Below are 23,388 nucleotides of genomic sequence, written 5' to 3'. Positions count from 1 at the left end.
AGCCATTCTCTTTTTATGCTTCTGGTTCTGGATCCCTGAAGTCAGTAGCAGAGAGGAAAAGTTATTTACTAGAATCTTCTGCAGTCATACCCAGGGGCTTTTGTGCCCTGGTGTGTGGGCTGACTGGCAATAAAACCTTCTAGTCTGGGGAGATGGAGCTGGGCCATCTGCTCAGAACATAAATGGCAATTAGCAGTCTTTTAAACATTGCCTTTATTAATATTTACAAACACAATACCCTGTCTCCACTCCACTTCTTGCACCGAGGATTTGCAAGCTGTGACAGTCGTTACAGCCCCTAAGCAGTACAGTAACCATCTGCCCGCAGAGGGCCTGTGTTGCTGTTACCCATTAACATGGTATCAGGTCGGAGACAGAGGCGCGCTGATAAATCCTGTGCAGGCTGCCAGGGCAGTAACACGTGGACACCGAGCCAAGAGGAACTGGTGTCTGTGTGCAGCTCAGGCAAGAGGCAGAACGCAGTGGCTGAGATTCAAAGCCGGGGTCCAGCTGGGCACAGATAACACGTGTTTTGTCCTCCCTGCAGCCACGATGCTGCTTCCCAAAGCACTGCAGTTTGTGGAAGTAACACTCGCTAGCTGGCACTCCGTGCTGTGGGAGCCTAGCATGGAGGAAGGTCACCCTGCTCAGCTGGGGATGTGGGGAACGCCTGCTTCTGCATTGCTCTTCCACAGGTCTCAGCCTTCAAACGCCTTTTGGGCCCTGGGGGACTCTTTGGCAAGATAAACTTGTGGGACAGTAGCACAAGGTTACCGTGCTGCGGTATCTGAGAGTGACGTTGCAATCGATGCAGACAGAAAGGGTAAGGGAGAAGGAATGCGTTTCACTGCCAAAACCTTTCGTGCAAGAAGTCGGATCTGGACATGTGCCCTTGCTGGGCATACGTGCAGGTTCCTGCAATTTGTAGCTGCTATTGCTGTCACCACCAGTAGTGGCACCCAAGTAAACAAAATTTGGGAATGCCATCCCACGACTGAAACTTTAAGAGGTTATTTCTAGATGGAATTGAAGCTCCATGTGATTTAGTGGACTGTAGCCTTATTGTGAGAGTAGACATGGTTTTAAATGGAATTCTTTATATAGTATTGTTGCTAGCACAGTAGTGGGCAGTTGGATTAAACTATTTTGGAGCTTTGTTCCTTTTCGATACCATACTAGCACTCTTGTTAAACAGGCTTCAAAACAAGCTAAAAAAGCCTGGCAATTGCTAGTTGCAAGCCATATTCTTTGACTGATTTTTTTCTCTATTGGTTCTTCTTTTTCTTCTTCCAGAAAGGAGATATTTTGGCAGAAGACAGTTAAATAAACAGCTTTAAAATGTGCATACTTAACATAGGAATTATCACCCAACAGGCAAGCTGGAGCTGCAGAGGCAGTGTTGGTTAGCACTTGGATCTATGCATTTTGGAATAGTGGGGCTAAGCTTTTCAGGGAGGGGTAGTACCTGCACATAATTACTTCTGAGACCTGTCAGCTGTTCCAGTAATTCTCCAGAATGTGGAATTTTTAGGATCACCAGACAAATGTGTGCTGCCTATCACAGACCCTGGGAATCTCAAGAATGTGAAGGATTTTCTCTCAAATTCCAGCTCTGTGTGCCCCTTCCACTTTTCCTCTAGGGACTAGTGGAAGCAGGAAAGGAGGTCACACTTGAAATACCAAGTCCGAGAGGGGAAATTTGTGAATATATAGCAGATAACGCCCGTCGCTTGCTGTATTATGCCACATTTCCCCTCCCCCCCCCATTGTGGAAAGTATGATTAAAGTCAGCCCCTCCGCCCTGACTGAACCATACATACATGCACAAATGCCAGATTCTCTTCATTCCAGGCTGCTGACTTCAAGAAGGACTTGCTCCGACAAGCTGGAAATGAAGGCTGGCAGCTTTGTCTGCAACTCAAAGGCTTTATCTCTCTTAGACACTCTTCCTAACATTTCCCACAAACACTGTTCTGCTGGTAGAAGCTGATGTATACGCAGGACGCCATCAGGCATTTATGAATAAAGCCCTACGTTGTGTAACTCCTTAGAACAGGCAAAGAAAATTTAATAGAGCAATTGGCATCGGGCCCACGAGAGAGCTTGTTCTCCCTGTGCTTCAGCCTCATTAGTTGGGGAGCGGTAGGGAGAGTCAGCTCGGCTCTTTGGTTCTCTGTCCCCCTACCAAGAGGTGCCGTTCTTTCCTTCGTGAAACTTGCACAGTCCAGCCTTCATCTCTCACCTGTAATATTTCCATCAACAGGTGATGATTGCCTTCAGCTTCCCAGTTGTCTCTCTTTCCTCACTACCTGGGTATCCCTTCACTTCCACATTTCACCACGGCAAGCACAAGTTCTCTGACTTCTAGGATCGTCTTGCTCCATCAGCAACTTCTGTTTCTCTGTTCTTGCCTTCTAGCATTATTGCTTCACTGCTGCTTCTGCTCCTTGAAGGATGCCAGCTGTGTCCACCTGTTGGAGGTTTCTTTGCATGCACTTTTAAGCTGTCTGCTTATGCTGCATATGCAGTTTTCTGCTTAGAGTATTTATGCTCCCTGGCCTGTCTCAATCACTTGATGAACTTAGCCTTCAATAAATTCTTTCATGTAGTGAGACCTCTTTCAGAGTTGTAATAGTGGTTCTAGAGTGCTTCTGTGCTACTAAATGCAAGAAGGACAAGCTCTTCTTTGGATGATGAGTTGGTTTCAAAATGAGCATTAAAGCAAATATATTTGTACCTATTTATAACATTTAACACATGAAATTGAGGTAACTTTAAGCCTGATGCTGTAAGGCATGCACCCTGGCATAAAAAAGTGTCACAAATCAAATTTGAGTAACAATGATGGTTGTGACATGATTTCTGCTAAAAGGGTATCTCTGATGTCATCATCTTATTCCTTCAGAAGCAGTGTTATTGGAGGTTGCAGAGTGTGTGCATGTATATATTTTCTAAAAACCATAAGAAAGACCTACCAGTGTCTAATGTCTGCCCAGTGCTTCACACATTTCACAATTTGCTGTTGTAGACAAAACTTTTCTGCCTGATTTCTCAGGGAGGGCTGTTTTTGCAGGGGCTGTGGCCTTGACTTATGGCCATATAACTAAGCTTGTTGAACAGAAAAGGGATCCCGCTGATCACAGCTCCAAATCTTCTCTCCCGACCATGGGACTGTGTTTTCAGGACATTGTGTGGAAAGATTGGTGAAACAAAAGCTCTCGTTTCCCCTTATCTGGCTCAATATGTACAAAGAGCTCAGCAGCAGTGACACAAGAGAATTATTATCAGTGTCATAGTGAACATTTTGAACGACAAGCTGGCGTGAAGAAGCACCCGCAGCATTTAACCCATGTGTTTTATTCATCCTGGGGCAAGTGTAATTTAAAGTGACACCTCTATAATTGATGAAGTATCTTTTTACTCTTTGTTTAATTACCAGCTTCAGTGTCTAGAAAGCAGCGGATCAATAATTTACAGTGATGAACTTCCCCGCGTCCTTCTGTTTTACTAGTCTAGCCATTCAAACAATAGCTCTGGAAACAAAACCTCACGTTTTGATGCTTTTCTTTCTCTTCAGTTGATTTGAAAGAGCTTAACTCCTTATTTTTCTATCATAGGTGTACTCCAGCACAACTGAAGCTGATGGCAGAGCTCCCACTGGTATCAGGGAAGCAGGGCTAATGCAGGGCATGCCACGAGCACCATATCAGCTCTCATCTTTTTGCAGTCTCCTCTCGTTATAGTAGAGTGGCTGAGGCTGGGCTCGTGTTGCTACAGCAGCAAATGATGCTGCCTTGGCACTGTCTGAGGGCTGTTAAAACTAGAATTTAGACACAGGAGTGAAACTGCTGCCTGCATTTTGCATGGACTTCTTACGTTATGGGCTTTGATAACATGTATTGATTTTCTATGGTAGATACCTTTTCTTGAGACTCTTGGACTATCCTTTCAGGGTAGAGATGAGAATCCTTCATGGCCCTGGATCCCTCACCTTCCCCAGGGAGATCTAGATAACTTGTGCCTTCCGAATCAAAGGAACAAAATTGTTCCCTTCCCACTGGGATAAGGCTTCTGACGGTTCCTGTCATTGTCCTGGCTGCCACGGACAGCGGCGTTTGGTCAGATACTATCAGAACAAAATTATCGAGCTTCCTTGAGATCTCCAAACCTGTGCACTTCTGGCACGACGTGGCCGTATGTGGAAGGGACTCCCATCTACACACTGGGGGCCTGAGGGCAGAAAGATAACTTCCACTTTTTGGCCTTTTCTAAGGATGTGCTTACTGTCTGCATCAGCACAGCTCGGTGGTTCTCCTTTTCTGCCTCTGACTCTTGGGGTGCTGGTCCTCATCTGATGGAGAACAGGATGGTGCTGTGGGACAGTTTCTGTTGCTAGTAATATCTCAACTGTCACAACTGGTAGTTAATACCCAAGTCACAGGAGCTATGAGAATTTCTGCAAGAGCTCTTGTTTGAGTTGGAGATAACCAAAAGAAATTTTCTTTGATATGGTAGCTGTACAGGGTAACGACCTCTGCCTGCCTGTGGCTGCCAACTTTGTCTGCATCAGCAGGATTGCCACTGGTTTTCAGCCGCCCAATGCAGGACCATAGGTAAATCAGAGAGAAAGAAAGAAGGGGGGAAAATGAATGTTTCCATTCACTGCATAGGCCTGTGTTTATCCAGATGTGGAACTTGCATTCCTGAGAACCGCAAAGGAACAGCCCCCCCCCCAGTTATTCTTTATTGTGTATTTTGGTTTTGATTAAATCTATGTCCTTGATAAAGCAGAAACGTTTAGAAATGTTTTGAGCGTGATAGGGGAGCCCTCCTGTGTGGGCAGAATTGAAACCATATCATTGAGATGAAATATTCCCCATCCTTCTAAGTTGCAAGCCAATGATTTTCTTCTTTAACACCCATGTGAATTACTTAGTTTGTTCAAAAAAATCTTGATTTGTCAGCGCTTTGATTCAATAGGAGTATAAACTTGTAAAATGCTGGGAAACAATATTCTGGATCATCTGATAGGTGCACACTAATGCCAGTGGATGTGGGATGTGCTTCCAAAACGATGTCTGTGTTTTCCAGGCATCCTGGGATACTTTTGCCAAGATGATGGCAACACATCATTCCCTATTTGGTCCTAAGTGAAGATATACCTGATTTAGGATAAAAGTTTTTGCAATTCTCAAAAACATTAAAGACCATTGGAAGCCTTGGGGTGCTGTCAGACTGGCCAGAAGGAGATTACCTCAGACAATACCCTTCATCTGGTGGCTTTTCCCCTTCTTTTCAGAAGCAACAGAAGAGACGGGGTAAAGGGAAGCAGTTCAGACATAAGCCAGCTGCAATATCATCTGCCCACGTGCTCCCGCTAGCTGCCAGGCCTCAAATCTGACACCCTGCCAGATAGCCAGTCTGCACTGTGTGTCTACTTTTCTTTCGTCTGCTTTTGGAAACTGCTTAGGCCGTTTCTTTTAGCATAATCTGGAATTTCTACAGATCAGTGGAGATTCTTATTTTGGGTTCCTAATCTAGTTTTACTCCAGACTGTTGTTAAAACTTTCCTTAAACTTTTCGTAGGGGACTTATGCCATCACAGCAAATGCCAAATGCTTTTTGTTCCCTTACAAAGAAGGGTATGAAAGAAGTTTTGTACCATATGTGTTCCTAATAGTCTTATTGGAACTTTAAAGCTTTCGCTATCCCAAAATAACCACCTATCTTAGGCCAGCAAAGTCAGTTTGGGACAGAGGGGAAAAAAGTGGTGGAAGTACAAATTGTGCCTGTAAACTCTGCGCTTATAAATCATCAAATTAAAAACTACTCCACTTGTTTGAATGTCTGCAGGATTGAATGTGTCCTTTTTCTGGGCTCATGGAACTTGGCTCCGCTTGGTAGTTCGTAGTTTGCTCACAGCATTGCTAGGTTTTCATCTAAAGAGTCACACCCAGAAGGAAAATAAGAATGTTGTTTCTCTCAGGTTTCACCTGCTTCTGGTGTCGGAATGAAATGTAGCAGAATACTTGCAAATTGATGTGGTTTGGTTTTGTTTTTTTTTTAAGGAAACTATAGATGTTGCATGGAACAAACCTATGACAGATGCTATTGTACCAATCTGAAAGCGCTTACATCAACATTTCCCTAAACTTGAGGTACAAATTATGCTAATGTATAAATTCTGTCGCTACTATAAATTTTGCATACTAGGCATTTTGTTATTACACTAGCAGGAGTGAGGAGTAAGAGAAGTTGCTGGGACATCGTTCATCTACAAGTTATTTTAGTAAAAAATAAAAATCAGGCAGTATATTTCACATAATTCCCTCTCCCATGCTTTTCAGGAAAGTTTTGGCTATTTGTCCTTCATTTTTGTGATACTGGAATCTTAATATAATCGAGATTTACCTGTGCTCCAGTTTCTGCGTAGCAGAGAAGTTACGGTTTTGACGCCAGACTAGGAATTCAACAATAGCTTTATTCAGACCTTACCAAAAGGAAAAGCTTCAAATATCTTGTTTCTCCTGGAGTAGACTTTTTGAAACTGAACAAACAAGTTACTGACTGTATCCTGTGACTTTGTACCAAAAATAAGTAGATAAAACAACAGTGTTAGGGTCCAAACTTAAAGATGAGACTTTGTACGGAGTTAGATGCATAGAAAGCTAGTTCCCAAAATGTTTTTTTTTCCAAAATTAATTAACTTTTGGATCCCAAAAAAGAGGCATAAGGTTATTTAATCTGAAACTTACAGTTTTGTAGTTCATTTTCTCTAAAAGTCATAAGCACTGGTTCTGATAAAAACCTGCCTGTTGCCAACTCTTGGTTTCCCCCTTGCCATGCAGGCAAGAATGTGAAGTATTTAACAGGACGCAAAACTAAAGGTCAATTTAAAAGTCTTCAGAAATCAAGATGCCCCTAAATATAAGTCAAATATGAAACATCCTCTTGGGACAGAATTGCCATACGCCCTGGAAAGCTTAATACACCCTTGAGTGCACACCCTTTTCTGGCCAGGTAGCATGGGGACAAGGACAAGGTGTGAGCAACTGGCAAAGAATGTACCCGAGAGCCTGGTTACACTGCAGCAGTCCTCTGGAACAGCGTGGAGAACTAAATCTCAGCTTGTTCTCACCAGGACTGCAAAGCTGCCGATGTTGCAATGTGGCATAGTGCTCCTGCTTTTTGTTTTTTTTTTTTTAGTGCTCAGCCTAACTTTGCTGCAGCAAACTGTCCCTTTCAGCTCAAGGAGGTCGTACCAGCTAATACATTGAAAATCTTGGCAGGGATTTGGCTCCACGTTCCCCTAGAAGCTGCATAAATCTGCAGGGGCTGCATTTGTAGACAGGAGAGAGGTAGGAGGTAGCAGGCCTACAGGTACAAAATTATTTATCCATTTTGTCACAAACATCTCTTCCTGACAGAACAGAAGTCTGGGGGATAAGGCAGTCTGGGCACATGCATTGTGCTCATTTCCATGGCAGCTCAGGGGCTGTGTCACACTGTGGATGCTCAGGATGCTTCTCTGCGCTGGGAGCTGAGAGCTTCTGGCAGTACCCAAAGACAAAACACGTGGAGAGAGACCCCTCACTGGGGAGCACAGGGAAATATTCGTGTTATATTGCTTTATCCAATTAAGGTCTTTCTGAGCTTTGTTGTAGGAACCCCTTTTCATTTATATAAGAAGGAGGAAAAACTTTTTAACTGGGCTTGCAAATTTTGTATCTGTTCAAGTGACAGAAGCGTGCATTGGTGCTACAATTACAGCTCTAGGCAGGAGTCCGATAGTTTTGCTGAGATACATGCACGTGGCTTGTAGTTATGTACAACAGTTTGTTGCTGAAACTGTTGGCCTGCAAGATATTAATGGATACAGTTATATGGGAACACTTTGAAAATTAAATTAAATGGCTCCTTCCACAGGTGCCCAAAACCTTTACAGTTTAACACAAAATGACCAAGAGAGCTGACAAGTTGATAAAATGGGGCAGCAAACTTGTGCTCTGTGGATCTACTCTCCAGGAAGGGCAGGTAGGGGAGCTGTCCTCTTCTGCATTACTGCTGGCCACGAGTGTTAGGACAGGCCCTCTCTTTTCCTGCCCCTTGTGTATCAGAGATGTGCTCGGCCCTGCTTTGCAGGTGTTACTTTACAGATTTCAAAGTCTTTTCTGTCTATCCTTTTCCTCACATGAAGAAAAGCAGGGGTGTGATATAAAGAGGGTGTAGCAGCTCTAATTCGTACATTTAGTTTTCTGTTTCAGGCTGTGGGAGAGGCCCCTTTCTGCTCAGGAGAGAGGAGTCACAGGTTAAATACTGCCCATCTCTGCGGAGGGGAGCCTTAGGTTACTGCTCGCTGCCTTCCTGGAGAATACTGACGTGTGAAGAGCCCTGCTCTGCCAGCTGTGTCCCTGCTCAGTACGCTTGTATGTTCTTCTTTTCCAGACTGCAAACAGTTTAGTGCTGATCTGGCCTTATATAGTAATTTCCTATTATTAGAAACATTTCCTTGGGACCTTGTTCAGGGAGTAGCAGAGGGAAATCCTGTTTCCTTCTTCTAACATGCAGGCAAAGCAGCACTGTTCACTCTTCTCTTATCTAGTGTCGGTAGAAAAAGAAATTTTTGTTATGCTTTCCAATCTTAATCCCTTTCTAACACTAAGCCTCTTTTCAGAAATGCAGAAAAAGAAATTTGAAGGAATAGGAACTGTCAGTCACCAGTGTGAGCTGTAAAGCGTTGTCTGCAGCCTGTAAGTTTTGCTTGTTCTTTCTCAGCCATTTTTTCTGTCTCTAAAAATGAGTCTTCGTAATGCCTTGGAAAACTGCTTTTTCTTTTTTTATTTTTTTTCCATGTTGGCTTGTGTCAAAAATAATAGGATGTTTTACCTGGATCTACCAGGGCATCTGTACAAAGCTAATGTCTGTGGTTAAAAAGAGGAACAATTTTATGCTAAGGAGGGGGTTGTCTTTGTTGAGTGTGCAAAAAGGAGGTATTTTTAAAGCAGAGATTGGTCAGTAAAGCACAGAGATATGTAAAGGCTTTGAACACTTAATTTTTCCTGTGAAAACATTTTTTCCCCTTAAAAGGAAGATGTAGGTCCTGCCACTGGGAGTGACTGTTTAGAAAGTCAGTTGTGAGGAATGCACATCAGCTGAACTGAGTCAGGCTGTTTGTATTAACAGCTCCGTCAAAAGGCTCTTCTTGTTCTTGCCACGGACTCTGCAGGGGAGCTGCTTAAAATTATTGTATCAAAGTAAGGGCAAAGCAATCAAACTGAATTAACTGTTGTTTTTAAACTCTCTGCTATTGAAGTTAGTTCAACAATCACTGCTGGATTCAGAATGGGTAAGTTGTGTTTGTAAAATCAGCTGAAGCGCCGACTGCCTTGCAGTCCTGTAGAGCACCCAACAAAGCCGTGCACAGGGCAGGGTGCGAGCGTGACACGGTGAGAGTGTCCACATGCATGAGACCAACTGGCATCATATTAAGGGCATCTGGTAATTATGCAGTAGGACTTTGTTCTGATGGTCACTGTCAAAGCCAGTCATCCATTTCTGTTTTGTTGGTTCAGCAGAGAACAACAACAAGGAAAAATTATCGTAATTTGTTGCATTAACCCAGTTTCTGTTTCCACTCACGTCATAGACCCTGAATTATTGTGTGTGTGCAGGAGCCATACCTAAATATGAGTGCTGCTGCATATGGGCTTTTAATCTGCCATTTTTCAAACGTCTTATCATCAGAGTTATCAAAACATATAGCACTTACACTGAAAGTGTAGGAGTCCAAGGACAGCATCTTCATTTTCTCTAATATTCCAGCTTTTTGTAGTATTCTTGTTTATTTGTAAAAGGCTGAGCTTGGGAAGAAGAGAAGTTCAGTGTTCTCACTGTTGAAGCTTCCTTGAAACAAACAAAACCAGTATTGACAGTTTTAGGCATTACAAAGCATAAATTAGAATCCAAAATAATAATTTAAATATTCTTTGTCTTCTGGGTTTTGAACCCTTTTGGCCACACCTATTATATTTTTAAGCTTTTGTCTACAGCAGTGCAAACACATTCACACAGACCTCAAGGATTCAGAGAAGTGGTGATGTCATCAAGTTCGTGGTAAAATTAAGGAACTCTGCAATCTTGAGACACCTCTTCAGTGAGTACAACAGGCTGCTGATTTAACCTGCGTGGGTCTGCAGTTTCATAACTGACCAGGAATGCTGTGTCTCCAGGGTCCAATGTCCTACGTCCACGTTTCTCTTGCTAACTGCTTGTTTTGGGGACATCTGGTCACTCTGCAAGGGGAAAGGAGAGGTGGATCAGTACAAACAAAAAGGGGTAGAAACCAGGCGATTGTTAGCAGAGCTAACAGTATGGGGAAGAGATTCTGCCTTGTTATCAAGCCTGTTACAATATTTAATGTTGCTTCTTTGGCAGGGCGTTGATTTATTCAGATGTTGTGCGGTCAGACGTTTGTCCTCTGCTGGAACACAGCTTTTTTCCTAAGCAATGGGCCAGATGTCCCTCAGCACCTCCAGTTTCTGCGATAGGGTGTCTTAAAAATGCGAGGCGTTTTAATCAGTTTTCAATCAGTATAATGTGGACAGCAGGACACATCTGATAGGTTAGAGAAATTTCTATTTTTTGCAGAATACTTTCCTCTGACCTGCAAGAGGGAGTCTCTCAAATTCCTGGCCTGTTTAGGGTGGTTTGTTTCCCATGGTGTCCTTGCCAAGTACTTTCTAATTATGGAATGTGTGTTTTTCTGCAGTTCTTTTGCAAGGCAGAAATAATGAATATTATTTAAAATACGTATTTATGCATTTATAGATGAACTTGATCCTTTGTTTTTGGACTAATGTAGATGTGATCCACGTTGTCTTCTGAATAGCATAAACCAAATCCCGAATCTCTTACCTCTGGATTTATGTTGTGTGGTAGAATCTGCTCAGTGCAGGCACAGGCTGTGGTTTGCTTGGTGCCAGCTTCATGGGGCCAAACTCTTTTTCAGGAGAGCACTGCTTGCGGGTGTAATAGCAAGTCACACAGCGCTCTGGGAGCCTGTTGGAGCAGGGCTGACAGGAAAGGCTTCCATCCCCTTGCTTTGAATGTGAAATTGTATGCAGGGAATCAGCCGCTTATCAGCATCGAGCAGAGCAATCCCAGTGCTCTGATCCAGGGTTTCTATGAGTCATTTCTAACTGGTGAGGCCTGGAAAACTTGATTCATCCCTCTGTGCCTGTAGCTGCCTGTAGCAGGGACACAGAGCTAGCTAGCCATCCTCAGCAGAAATCAGACAAGGGCTGGGCTCTCTGTTACTGGAAAGGAAGAGCCTGGTTTTATCACCTTAATAGCATCAAGATCTTATACATCAAAATTATGGTGGTTATCTCTGCTTTCCAAATATTTGTTTCCTCCTAATTTAGGCTAACCTACAGGCAGGAGCATTTTACCCAACAACAGTTGGGTAGTAGATTGGCTAGAGAAAAAAAAAAAACTTTTGAGTAAAGGTCTTCTCAATAAATATATAAATAGTGCAGGTTCCACTGCACTAAAAACAAAACAAAACAAAACAAAAAAGCCAAGGGAAGCGTGTAAAAATGTATTTCTGAATATATTTGTTTATTCTCCTCTTAGGTGGCATTTTCAGGCTTAAGATGTGTTCTGAGAAGGATCGCTAGGAAACAGAGACAGTGGGGAAGGTGAAGTTGATAGTGTGAAGATAACTCCGTGCTGATACATAACTTAAAACTGAAACATGAATTTTACTGACCTCTGTGTTGTTTGGCCGCAACTAGACTGATTAGAGGAATGATAGTGGAGAGCTGACATTCTCCTCCTGAAGATTTAGAGCTGCCGGGCTACATTTCTAATTATAGGTGGAAAACTCCTGGCTCAGGGCTTGCTGTTGTGATTTGGTAACGGCTGATGTGGCTCGGTTTGGGAAGTAAAGCTTAGATTACCTTTGATCTTAACCTGTGCACCTGCACTGAGCAGGGTTTTGGATTATTGTTTATTTCTTTCAATGAAATGAAAGCTCTAAATAAATGCTCCAAATCAGGCCAGTGCTAAACCGACCTTTGAAATGTGTCCTCAGGCTGCTTCTGTTAACAATTCACATAAATCCTCAGTTTGTTGCTGATCAGAAGTGAATAAAAATAACGGCAATTAGAGTTGTGCAGGGATTGAGAGGTACTACGAGTTATTTTTCAGACTGGAACCTAATTAGGGCAGAGGAGCTGGTGGCACCACAGCTCTTCAGAAGGTGTTATACCAGCTTCATCACAAGTCCTTGCAACTGCTGATACCTTCCTCATCTGACGAATGACATCTACCACAGCGCGGGCTCTCTGAGATCAGTGCTGGGGCCTTGGGTCAGAGCTAATTAGAGAGCAGTGCTGCACTGAACCACTGACATCGGCTTCGTTTCTTGGGTTTTAAATAGCTTCCTGTTGAGTAGTGGCCACGCATGGCCCTGTTTTACTTTACTTGATTTACTTCAAAACTTTTTAGCTTTTTGCTTTCCGTATTTTCATTTTAAAGCTTGGCTTTACCCTTTCTATAATAGAATTTGAGAAGTTAAAAACTGAAACCCTACAAGGAGAGCTGGCTCCAGAAGGTGCCAGTCGTGAAATAGCAGCAGTCAGGCTTGGGTGTGATTTCATGGCTCTGCTTGTTCAGTGCTTAGAGAACCTGACTTTTGGTGCTGTGGAGTTTGGTGACTGCTCTGTGGATGTCTGTGAATGCATTCCAGCAGCCGAAATGCTTGTAATGTTGGTTCTGGGCAGGTAAGTGAAGCAGGGCTTATTCAGTAGTGCCTCGTGCTGCCTGCATTCCTGCGGCCACATCCGATCTGAGACCAACACACCTAGGGACCAGAGAGTCTTTAGAGAAAGGAAATCCGTTCCTTTCGTCTTTCTTCTTTTATTCTGTCACCATGACATAGCCCAATCCAAGCTCAAGCCCTAATTTTCATAGGAACTGGATCAAAATCAATGGGAATATAATCTTTCTTGCAGCACATTGTATTCTGAAAAGAGGAGACCGCAACCTCTCTCTTGCACCAGCTCAAATCCTCCTGAGATGTAGGTATCACACTGAAGTCACTGTCACACTGAACACCAGCTGTCATCACTGGTTCACTGCTGGACGGATGTGAACAGAGGTGGCAAACCGAACAACGCACGTCCCTCATATGACTAATTTGGAGGATATTATTTCTTTTCTTTTAAGTGGGGAAGGCTTCTATCATGGTTGTGTTTTTTATTACATGTCATATTTTATTTTTTAACTTACCAAAACGCATACTTTCCAAATTTTGTTACAGAAAGGGTAAATCCAAGCTTTAGGATGAATCTGTGCAGATGTTTTCTCTGTGCAGATGCATGCATTTAGCACAAATGACCTTTGAAAATTCAGCTGATGAGTTTATAACGTTACGCTAAGTTGGAGACCTCTGAACTGCAGGTGCAAGGTAGGCGTTTTGCCTTGTCTGTGGGCAGTGCCTTATACACTCTGGATAAGCACGTGTTGAATTTGTAGCTCCTGGCTAATTGTCGAGTCCCATATTACAGAATATTTGAAGAGAGGGGGACTCTTAAGGGTGGTATACAGGAGGAATACGCCTTGTGCAGGTTGTGGTTATCTGTGTTGTGAGCCTTGCAGACAAAAACCCGTCCTCTTCTTCAAGCTGCCAGGAGTCAGATCAAATGGATGACTAATTTTTTCGGATGCTTGGAAATGGCAGGTCACGTGGCTGAGGGCAGAAGTCGCCTCCTGCAGGGGTCTGTCTGCCTGATCTCCAGCGCAGCTGGCAGGCAGCAGCTCTGTGTGCTCGCATGTGAACTGCTTGTGACCTGCAATACCTGACAGGTGCTGTGCTCGGCTGGGCCCTGCGCCAGGGTAGCGTGCTATCTCTAACAGCTCTCTGGCTCTAACTGACTGTACCTGAAATGCCTTTCAGGATAGACACAAAGCTTAAGCCATCGAGGAGCGAAATAACAGAATAATTGGATAGTTTAGGTTGGAAGGGACCTGCGGGTCTCTGGTGTAAACCCGCTTCAAAGCAGGGCCAGTTTAGATCAGGTTGCTGAGGCTTTGTCTGGTTGAGTCTTGAGTATTTCCAAGGATGGAGTTTCACAACTTCTTGGGGCCCCTATTCCAGTATTTTGACGGCTCTTATTGTGAAAAGTAATATAATTATTTCATAATATCTCACTGGAATTTCCCTACTTCCAAGCTTGTGTCTATTGCCTCTTGTCCTTTCACTTTCCACCTAAAGCACATGCAAATGCTGCCTGCACGTTTTTATCAAACTGCCCTCAGCTCTGGATGCTGGGGGGTTTCACAGCCTTGGGGTGGCTGTGGCCAGTAATATTTTACATCAGACCAAATCCCAGTGACCTCTGAGACAAGTAAACGTGCAACTTGTGGTTGTAAGGCCCGTAAGGAAGGGTCTTACGGGGTAGAGCTGGTTATTTTGTGCTAAGGGCCTCGAAGACCTCCGTGCAGAGGGGCTGTTTTGAAGGTGGGTGTCTCAAAATATTTCTCAGGAGTAAAATATTGCTGAGCAAATACACGAAGTCCTTGCAAGGACAGACAAACTGTCTTACCCCAGGCCTTGTTGCGGTCCTTTGATTTGCAGAGAGAATGATTACAAGTGTGATTATAAGCCCGGGAGATTTTGCTGTGGTTGGGGTGAGTTTGGAGAGGATTAGGGGAGCCCTCTTGCTGCTGCTGCTGCTGTTCCAGGCACAGATTTCCCGTAGCATGCATATGGCTTCCTGTCCTGTTTGCTGTGGTTTTGTGTTGGGCTCTGCACCAGTTTTTCCATCGTCTGTGATTACTTTCCGTTTTTCCCGTCGTTGGGCAGTGGGGACTGTGCCTGCAGGCTGCAGCTGACTTCTTTCCTCTTGGACTGCCTCTCATGGTCTGTGCCCGTGTGCGTGCCTCCTCTCTGGGAGGGGAGGAGAGTTCCCCTCCCTTTCCTTGTAAAACGCCCTCTCCAGGATGCTCCAGTAGGAGCTGGTGGGAGGGAGGGAGTTCTGACTGCACCGAAATGTCATAAAAAAAAAAAAAAAAAAAAAAAAAAAGGAAAAAAAAATAAGGCAACTGACAGAAGGGAGAACTTGTCCTCAGATTCCTGCTTTATGCCGCAGCATAAACCAAGTCTCTGAAAGTGCTGTGAGAGCTGGAAGGAGGCAGAAATGAAGTTCAGAGGCGCGGTAAGCTTTACTGAACTCTTTTGATGTTTTTGCAGTTTTGAGATGCGTACCTAGGCAGAAGAAGGGAAATAAAGGTTCCAGGGCTTCAGCAGGAAAGTGAAACGTTTGAGCCGGCTTTGTGAAAGACGCTTCAGTCAGAAAGTTACGCGAAAGTGGTTGAAATAGGGGAAAAAACAACAGGAGACAGATGTTTGGAGGTGGAAGCCAAGGTGGGAGTTCAGAAAGTGGGAAGAGAGGGGGCTAGCGGCGCGCTGCTCCAGGGGAGAAGAAAGGGTGGAGCTTCCCCTTGGGTGAAAGGGGCATGAACAGATCCTAAGGGTGGTGGGCACGGGTTGTGTCCTACCTAGGGACACCCGGCTCCTTTCTCTGTGCTCCCACCCCAGAGAACGGCAGGAAATACCTGCTTAAAGACTCATTGCCACTCAGTTCCTCCAGGGTGTATTTACTTCAGCAAAACTTTGTCCATGTTTTAGCAGCAACCAGGAAGCCCGGCTCTGTGTACTGCATTGCAGAACTACCCAGAGCTTAGAAAAACGACTGTGTGGCAAAAGCTTGAGAGGATTAGGATTGCTGCTTGGAAAAAGATGAATAAGAGGGGAGAAAAAACAACGTACACAGTACTGCGACAGTGAGGGCAGACCGTGAGCTTCTGTTCTCTGTGGTGTGACACAGGAAGAGGGACGTTCATCTAGGTGAAAGCTGTCAGATAGATGTACAGATTATTTTCATGCAACGCGTAGCTGTGCCACGGAATTCACTGACAGGGGAAGATGTCGAGGTCAAGAATGAGGGAACGTTATAAAAAAAGACCGTATGCGGCGTTTTGGCTGGGTAAGAATGTCCAAAGCTTTACTTGGTAAAGTTACTAAATTTAGGAAGAGAAAGTTTGAAAACAACCCGTCTCGAGGTTTAAACAACTCTCTAACTCTGGAACCAGGGTATCCCATCCCTGCTTAATCTAGAAACCCTTGCATCTTTTCCCAAATAGTTTAGTGTTGACCGCTGCCTGAGAAGCAGTCGTGGAGATGAAGGGAAACAATGCTCGTGGAGGACCTGCCAAGTGACCCCCAACAGCAGGGTATTTGGATTTCTCCTGGCATGGAGGAGCCAGCGTAACCCGTGTCCAGCAGTTGAAACAGAAAAAGGCTTTATAGGGGCGATCTCTGAGTGCTTTCATCCGAGTCTGATAGCAGCGATGTTGTCTAGGGTGGTGGTTGATATTCTCCGAGAGAACATGTGGGTGTGGAAGTGCCCTTCTCGTGCACCGGGAATGCACTGGAGTGCGCCTTCTGTTTGGGAAGTTTTACTATCTTTGAAAGCCTTAATGGTCTGAAATGGCTGTGTGGGGTGTGTGGAATCCAGCGCAGAAGGTGGGAACTGGGAACGTCTAGTGCGGGGAAGGGCAGAGCGCAGCAAGAATAACAGTGTGAGTCACGCCGTGTTTGTAGCGAGATGAAAGGATGTGTGCACTTAGAGGGGACTGCAGCGGTTAGAAAAGAACAGGGAGGGGGGCCACAGGGGCAGCACCCCATCGCTGCAAGCTGGGAGGCAAGGGAAGCCAGTCCATGCCATATGTAGGCCAGTGTTTGAGCTCCTGCTTCCCTCTCACCTGCTCCGTCTGAGCTAAGGCAAGGCAAAAGTGAGCTGAAAGTATTGTGGCAAGGCAGAGATCCGAATTTTGGTTCTTGAGGTTTGTCATCTGTTTGTCTTCTGCAGCTACTGTAGGATGCACAGGCCTGAGCTCGCAGGTGGTGCTGCTAGGTGTGCTGGGATCAGTGACATCTCTGAGCTACCAGCAGCTTGTGCCACCTGGTCAGGAGCAAAAATGTCAGCTCCCTAAATGCAGAAATTCAGTGTATTCACTTCTCTAGCCTTAGTGATTTTTCTGGTTTGCCTCATTCATATTTCTTGCTATTTTATATTGAGCTTGTTTATTGAAACATCAGCATCCCTTCTGAAGGGTAAACAGTTCTCCTTTCCTTCAGATCAGTTCTTAAAATTACCTTTGTCTTTTCACTAACAATTGATTCTTTTTCCTAACTCCCCCCAAAAAGAGTATCATCCAGAAAATATAATTATATAAAATATAATTAAAATATAATATAAATATAAACACACAACAAACAATATTACCTGCTTCCCATGCAAATCTCCATGGCTTCCTTTGCTTTATGGTCCACCATTATTTGCATTTCTAATTTACATTTGAGCTCCTTAGATAGATTCTTACTATTCTAAATATTGCAAGTGTCAAATGTCATTGATTAATGTATTAAGAGTAATAATTAACTGCAGCAACATCCACACCCTGTGTTATTATTTTTCAAAGATTAAATTTTTGCTCTCACAGTTTTAACTCCCCATGACCTACATGCATTTAATAGATACTTAAAATATACACACAGTGTGGTTACATAGCTCGCATTTCCCATTCTGCTTTCATTTCAGGGTGGGAGATTAAATGGCTCTGTAGCTTGGGAAGTGGGGGAGACAGAACCTATGGCTTCTAGGCAGTTTGCTAACAGAGACATAACAACAAATCTCTGCGAGAGCAAAATAGGCTTGCCTCCCCTATGTTTCTGATTATTTTATGTTTTCATGTATTCCAGCTTGTCTCTACTTAAAATACGGAAGACTTCAAAATAAACACAGGAATTAGTCAAGGAAGTAGCACTTGTCTCTCCTTAGTATCATTTTGGAATAGTGTATTCTATAGTTAAATCCGTTCAGTATGTGTTTTAGGGTCAGGAGGGAAGTATCAGAGAGGGAGAACCATGTTCCAGCATGGGCAAAGTGCTCCCCGAATCCAGACATTCCTTTGTTGGCAATGGAGTGCTCTGAAAGATGCCAGAATCAAAAAAATCGTTTTGCTATAAATGGTCCTTGAGTGGCAGCAGCTGACATGGTAACTTCTTTGCGAGGTTGTTCCCTGTTCCTCTACTAGTCCATGTCCTCACAGTTTTTATCTGTTCTTGATCTCATTCAGTCTGAGCATCCTGATGTGTCTCAAGTTGCCTGCTCCAAACAGCTTACCACTTTGTGGGAAATATGGCAATTGTCATTGGGATTGTATAAAAGAAAAAACAATTTATTTTTTTTCATTAAACAAGCCCAATACATGAGATGTGCGCCATATAAATTCTTGCCTGAGCTCAGGTAGCTTCAGAAAGGGCAGGTAAATCCACGCGTTTGAAGAGGATTTCTACATGAGCCACGGGGCTGTCTGTTAGGAAACCCTCTTTTCACCCCAGCTGCTGTGTGTGCAAAATATATGGCTGATTTTCAAGGTGGCAAAAGGTGAGAGAACACCAAGTGGCTGCACTTCGATATGTTGGGGTTTCACTGGCAGGCAGCAAGTGCTTGACTAAGATCCCTTAATTCAGACCCACCTTAGCAGCTTTCATTACTGCCTTCTCAATGTAAAAGGAAAGAACTATCCCACTCTGCACCTCAGGAATTGAGGCCCTGGATAAAATAGTTGATTTTCGTCTGCTCTGCTGTCTAGCCCGTGCCCTGTCCAAACAGGCTGTAGAGTAGAGTAGAAATTGGAGAATTTTATTTTCCTTCCTGCAGCTTTGGCATGACACTGAAGAATGTTACACAACCCAGGAGACAAACGTGCTTTAACTGCCACCTCTCCACAAGAAGTTCATTATTGGTTTGAACTTCTTATTGTCCTCCAGAATCTAATCTGAATTTCCCTTCCCACTCGCATTTGGTTCTTGCCAGTTCTTCCGTTCCCGGCTTTGTAACTATTTCTGGAGCCTGCAGATCAATCATCTTTCTCTTGATACTGAGATAAAGATGCCTGACTCTTTCCATGTGGCACCAGCTTCCTGCAGTCAGCGTCCTGCAACTCTCCTGCTCCGCTGAATGGATGCGAGCTCGTTTGTGACAATGCATCGTCAGAGGAAAATATTACAAACATACTTTATAGATTTAGAAGCAGAAATCTCATTTTTGTTGTGGGACTTTTCTTTCTAAATCAGGTGATGATAAAGCTTCCCTGCTCCGTGTAAGACTTTGAGAGCTCCAGGTGTTTTCGCACGCGTCGCTCAGGGATGCTCCAGGAAGAAGTCAGCAGCACTTGTATGGCTGGAATTGCTGTGTCAATACTGAGCACTCAGTTACCCCTCTGGGAATCAAGGCTAGGAAATTTGGGTATAAAAGGCTCCTTCCTACACGCATGTTGGGATATTGCGTATTGCACAGCTGTAGACCAGCTCATGGACAAAGCAGTGGTGGGAGTTACTTGCTCAGTTCATGTTGGCCCTGGGCTCCTGTGCTGGTGGCAGAGTTGCCCTCTCTCTTCTTCCTTCGCAAAAGAAAAATTCCCCAGAAGTGCTCAGACTGACTGAGTGACTCAAGTGCTTTGGAACTTGCTGTGCAGAGTTCAGAAAGCCATGGGTTTTGTTTTCGAGGTGTATTGGATCTCCAAGTCCTGAGCAGAGGAAAGTCTTTATCATGCTTTTGGCACTTTGCACGGTTTAAAAGTAAAATATTTGTTTACACCTTCGCAGTACTGTGTCGGATTTACAAACTCAGTAACTTTTATACTCCTAGGAGCTGTTCATAAGGGTATTTTCTGGTCTTGTTGATTCTGCTGCATGAATACAAAGAAAGGCTGGAACATCAGCCAACATAAACCTGGCTCTGCAGGCTGCATTGAGCAGCACCAGTTTCCACCAGCTGAAAGTCTCTCCTAAAATGTAATCACACGGAAGAAAAAGGCATGTGGAAGTAGCACTGCTTTGGTAATTGCACTGGCTCGGGCCCACCATTCAGGAGTGACGGCTTTTCCTTTCCTGGCAGCGAGCCACTGTTGTGCTGACAGCTCTGGAGAAGAGATTAAAAGCAAGGAGTGGGTTAAAATAGTGTGGGAATGAGTTCCTTGGAGTTCTACCTGGGGATGGGCTCAAGAAATGCGGTGGCCACGGTCAGCTTGTATTCTCCGGAGCAGGAGTGACCATTAGGACAGCGATTTTAGGGAGGAAGGATGAGTTTGAAAGAGAAGACAGTGACACTCCTAAGCCCACAGGCACCAAGATCAGGTGGAGATTGCTCAGATTTTTGCAATTCCCTGCTTGCAGCCCATGCTGGGTGTGAGAGGCCCGAGGTAAGGCATTACCATGGTATATCCTACAAAGGCAGGGATCCTTAGCCTCGTCCCTCTTTTGAGACCTGTAGGCAGGGTGAGGATACTCGTGTTTGAGGTGACCTAGCTACATGCTACTGTCAGGCATCTGTGCTCCCTTTCCTTCTTGCCCCGGGTCTGACACTCACCTGATCCTGTGGTAAGGTGATTCGACTCACTGAGTTGACAGAAAACTGCCTTGGTCTTTTCATCTGCTCATTGTTTGCTGGTTTAGTGGTTTATTGTTGTGTTTTCATCGCTTCTGCTCAGAGGCAGGTAATTGCTTGCGTTAACACATGCCATGGAGGCAAAATCCACAGGAGGGGATGCTCTCCTTTTGGTGGAAACTTACCTCTCAGGTGGTAGTTTCACAAAGAGCTGGCAATGGCCTAAACTGGCCCTGCTGCTGAAATGCTTGCTCCTGCCCATCTCGCTTGGTTCCAGTGCTGTGCCACCATACCTGTCGGCGGTGTAAGTGATTATATGTGGGAAAACAACCTAGATGAAAATAATTTATGTAAAAATTGAGTTAATGTTATTCCAGGTCAGATTTCCAGTATTCCAGGTCAGATTTCTAGTCTAGCATATTGTAAAAGTGCTAGAGCCAGCTGCACAGAGGGCAGGTGGGGCAGCCCCTTTTGCCTGTGTTCTCACTGTGACAGCAGCTCGGCTCTCTGTGCTCTCTTAGGAAAAGTGATTTTCGCAAGGAAAGCCCCAATTGGACCCTCACAGCCCATATTCTCCTAATTACCTGGAATACTTTCTCCCTACCACAGGGCTTTCAGAATTGTCCAAGCCAACCTTTTGCATAGCACAGGCCAGAGGATGTTGTAAATGAGCAGTACGTCAGCCAGAGGTGTTTTGGCAGAGATAAATCTATCTATTAAAAGCAAGTTCTGCTGCAGAGGTGCTAAGGGAGTGAGTCCTGTTGCTGCTTTAAGTTAATTAGCTTCACTGTAACATCCTTTTAACCCCTAGCCAGGATTTTCTAGCATTAATTTACAGCCACCTGATTATTTTTTTTTTACAGCCACACAGATTTTTAAAATAACTGTCATTTAAGTTATTTTTACTTAGTGCCTCACTGTCATACTCATCAGTCAGTAGGAACATACGGTCATCATTTCCAATATAGTGTCATCTTTATCCACTCTCTTCCTTCTGCGTGACTTTTCTATTTCCATTTTAAAAAAGGATTGATTTTTACCCCCGTCAACATGGCATTTGTTGAAGTTAATGGTAGTGAAATGGTTAACGTAGACATTTTAAGTTGGTGGTAGGCTTGGACCTAAGCAATAAAGCAAACGATCAGATGGTGGCACAGAGGAGCACGTTGCTCAGCAGTTGTTTGTGACTGACGTATTGTATTTGCATTGAACTTAGCCTTGGGAGGGTATAACACTGACTAAATTCTGGAGAATCTGACTGTATCATGGGGAGAACAGAACCTGGTCATGTTTAATTATTGCTGAAAATTTGCATATATGTTTTTTTTAATTGACCAAAATTCTGGGGTATTTATTTTCTTCTCACTGGGAGAGGTTGAACTCCAATGAGAGGAAGAAAGCACGGAGCAAACTGACAGCTACTTAGGCTTAAATGCCTGTCCCGGAGGAGGCGGCCGAAGTACAGAGTTCTGTGTTGGAAGTGGGATGGATTTGCTTCTTCCTTAGGCTGGATGCCTACAGCTGGGATCGGTTTGTCCCGAGCTCGAGGGAGTGGCTGATGAAAGAGCTGCTGAAACTGCTAAGTGACGTTTTCTGTGAAAGTCTTCAGGATTATATAAACTTGGATTAACTGTGCGAGGGTGGAAGTTTCTCCTCAGTCATTTTTTGAGGCAGCTGTTTTAAAACTGTATTCATAAGCTCAGCCACTTGCAAACTACGGATTTTCTTCTGTTCCTGCTTTCGTTCCCATTACCTTGTCTGAAAGCTGCTCCAGAATTACACAGCTATGATATAAGCCTTCTAATTCCTAGGCTGAGTTTATCTGTGTGTAGTTTATCCCTGTTTGTTTGCCAGTGTTGTCCTCTATCTCACCACCTTTCTTCTCCAGGGCTTACACCTTTCCTTTTTGTCTTGGCAAAGAGGGTAGAAAAAAGCCAACAAAACGCTTTGTCGAAGGCATGGAGGAATTGGCTTGGAAGGTTTGGACATTTAAAAAGGATTACTTATGACAGTACCTGCAGAAATCTCCCAGACTTGACTTTTGAAAGCTTACAAATCAGGCCTTCCAGACTATGAGACCAACTTAAAACAAAATAAAAAGGAAAATTTAAATGGTGTTTCCCTGTGATACAGTTTGAGCCATTAGGGTGGATCTGGATTTGAGATTTCCTAGTAGCAAATTGGAGGAGCTAACTTTTCTTTCTGAAAGCTGCTAGTTTCATGCAATGACTTATGCCCAGGCGTTGGGCTTTCAGGAAAGAAGCCAATTATAACTTGCATAATTTGGCAAAACTTCTTTTGCAAATGACTGGTAAGTCTGAGCAACTGCAAGCTGAGGGAATTTGCACCTATTTCAGCCCAAATTTGTACTTCATCGGGACTTCTCTTTATTACTACTTAATAAACCTTAAGCTAAGATTTCTTCTGACCAAGGTTTTCATTTTTTTTCCCTGCACGCCATCAGTCCCTGTGCTCTGACCACTATTATATCTTGAGAAGGAGCAGAAAGGAACTACCTGGCAACGTGAGTCAGCAAAACTCATCTACATCATTGTGCAGGGTTTTTGGGCTGGAGGACAGTGTTTCAGCAGCGGTCCTGCATGCCTGGTGTGTAAAGCCCCTGCAGGAGAGGGTGACTGGGTGTTGCTGTCAGTGCATGAGCCCATTTAGGGACAAGCTCCAATGGCATTTGTGTCAGTGATGGGAATATCCCAACAAGAGATGCTCTGAAATGCAGTAGTGCTTTAGTGAAATGATTTAAGAGAAGGGTGTCTGCTGTGAGGAGTTTGCAAAGTAAGAAGGATTTAATACCATAAGGAAACACAGCCAGATGTGAGGCAAATTGTTTAATATGTTGTATCTCGTC

General features: G+C 44.0%; 1 protein-coding gene across 4 annotated transcripts in view; it reads left to right on the top strand.

Moving 5' to 3' along the window:
- Positions 1-23,388, top strand: part of MYO1C (myosin IC) — a 57,584-nt gene that overhangs the window by 9,416 nt on the left and 24,780 nt on the right. Inside the window, exon 2 of one of the 4 annotated variants that reach the window (XM_084493156.1) lies at positions 8,675-8,750. The exons of 2 other annotated variants lie outside the window; for them this stretch is intronic. Coding sequence is in view for 1 of the 2 variants with exons in the window: in XM_084493155.1 (XP_084349281.1) it covers positions 15,204-15,221 (18 nt within the window). In the remaining variant the exon portion in view is untranslated. Of the gene's footprint in view, positions 1-8,674; positions 8,751-15,008; positions 15,222-23,388 lie in introns of those variants that run through there. One more of the 4 variants, XM_084493155.1, reaches the window with a different exon arrangement.

Source organism: Aythya ferina, assembly GCF_964211825.1.
Source record: "Aythya ferina genome assembly, chromosome: 19".
In the NCBI taxonomy this organism is placed as follows: Eukaryota; Metazoa; Chordata; class Aves; order Anseriformes; family Anatidae; genus Aythya; species Aythya ferina.
Note: the sequence above shows the minus strand (reverse complement) of the source record. Positions and strands in the feature narration are given on the sequence as shown.